At 45.3% G+C, this 1,856-nt stretch overlaps 1 protein-coding gene across 1 annotated transcript in view; it reads left to right on the top strand.

Moving 5' to 3' along the window:
• The first annotated feature begins 1,388 nt into the window (after nt 1-1,388).
• LOC125044450 (formin-like protein 20) overlaps nt 1,389-1,856 on the top strand; it is an 8,250-nt gene continuing 7,782 nt past the window's right edge. The window contains exon 1 of the mRNA XM_047641129.1: nt 1,389-1,510. Within this exon, the coding sequence (XP_047497085.1) occupies nt 1,389-1,510 (122 nt within the window). The remainder of the gene's footprint in view (nt 1,511-1,856) is intronic.

Below are 1,856 nucleotides of genomic sequence, written 5' to 3'. Positions count from 1 at the left end.
AGTATAATGATAAGTTATTATGACTAAACACCAGCGGGATTGAACTTATATAAATTCATATTATTAATAATCATGTTAATAATAGAGATAGTAATAATGCTAATTTCACTGATGAGGTTTGTTCTGCACCTCATGTTTTCTTCATAATCTCTCTTTTAAGTGTTTTTGTGTCATGTGATGTGTCCTTGGCGCTATGGCGATCACGGGAGTCCTCGGTTTAATGGCAGGAGTCATTTATCATCGGCTAATGGGTTTGTTTGCGGGCGTGGGAGAAAGCTAGATTCTTGAGGCATTTGCACACGGGTGCACACGGATACACACAGGTACTCTGCTGTACTCACACACATTCATACATATACCCAGACATATACACAATCTCTCTCTCTCTCTCTCTCTCTCTCTCTCTCTCTCTCTCTCTCTCTCTCTCTCTCTCTCTCTCTCTCTCTCTCATACACATGCACGTACAACCAAACACACACACTTATGAACGTACATAAACAGACATCTACAATGGATATACATGTTCAGCCATATGCACAGCACGCAGATATGCAAACACTCACACTAACAAACATTGGTATTAGCAATGGCATACGAATAATAAATGACATTTAATACTGATAATTGCAGTCTGCTGCAATTGTTTACTCGGCTGCAATCGGACACTTACAGCGACAAGGAAAAACATTACGAAAATAATATATATATATATATATATATATATATATATATGTATGTGTGTGTGTGTGTGTGTGTGTGTGTGTGGGTGGGTGTGTGTGCGTGTGTGCGTGTGTGAGTATGTATGTATATAAGAAGGCCCTAGCGCTGGCGTTCCATTGAATGTTAAGAGGTTGACGCATCTAACTATTTATTGGCCAACGCCATGACTAGGCTCGCAGTAGAGTCTGTCATCGTAGACATTTTGTAATGAGCTATAAACAAAGGGAAATGCCAATCTAACCGCGTCCTTGACCAGCCTTCGCCAATTCGAGCTTCATTTTATTTTCTCCAAAAACAGAGACCGCGGGGTTATGAATATTTCCAAAATATCGTTTATGTTATCACCTGTTTGGATTAGCATTTGTCCTTGAAATGCGTGCTCACGAAGCAGAGGTGCGAAGGTAGAGTGAAGATGGGCTTAATTAGAGGAAGCACAGGGTCGTTCTGCCGTCGCCTGTGCCTACGATCTTCGACCTTAATAGCAACCAACCAGCGGCCCGTGGCCCGCCATTGCCAACCGTAGTGGCCTAGGCTTTTACGTCACATTACATTTAATCCCACTTGTAATCCCGACACACAAATCCGTACGTATCTGCAAGCTGCGGAAATAATCCATACTTCTGCTGACATGGCTCTAGCGCGATAGACAGGAGACCTAAACGAGTTATATGAGCATAAAGGCGGGAGTCCTTGTCGAAATTTTGATCTGGCGACGTGTGGCATCCTCATCCGGTTTGAAGGCAGGTGAAATTTTCTCAGGTAGTGCATGGAAGACTGTGGTGGCGATAAGGTTGTTGTCATGTGTCCAGTGCCCCTCGTGTGTCAGTGACAGGAATCTAACGCCAATATTAAGACCGTCGCCGAGGAAAGGGAAGCAAAGCCGGCGAGATTGCGGTGATAAGAGGTAAGAGAGAGATAGAACGTGCATTTACACCGGGTTTCCGAAGGGGGGGGGGGGGGGAGAGGCCAAAAGGAAGAAAAGGGTTCACGTTCTTGAGGAAAGCTGGTGTTGGCTTCCCTCTGCGCCCTCCTGCGCGCTCGCCCCTCCCGCCCTCCCTCCCCTCGCCGCCTCTTCCTCTTCCTCCTGCTCTTCTCCTTTCCCTTTCCTTGGCCCTGTCTCCGTAAATTTCCGTGTT

The sequence above is a fragment of the Penaeus chinensis genome, chromosome 35, assembly GCF_019202785.1.
Source record: "Penaeus chinensis breed Huanghai No. 1 chromosome 35, ASM1920278v2, whole genome shotgun sequence".
NCBI lineage: Eukaryota > Metazoa > Arthropoda > Malacostraca > Decapoda > Penaeidae > Penaeus > Penaeus chinensis.
This window is presented reverse-complemented; position numbering and strand designations above follow the sequence as displayed.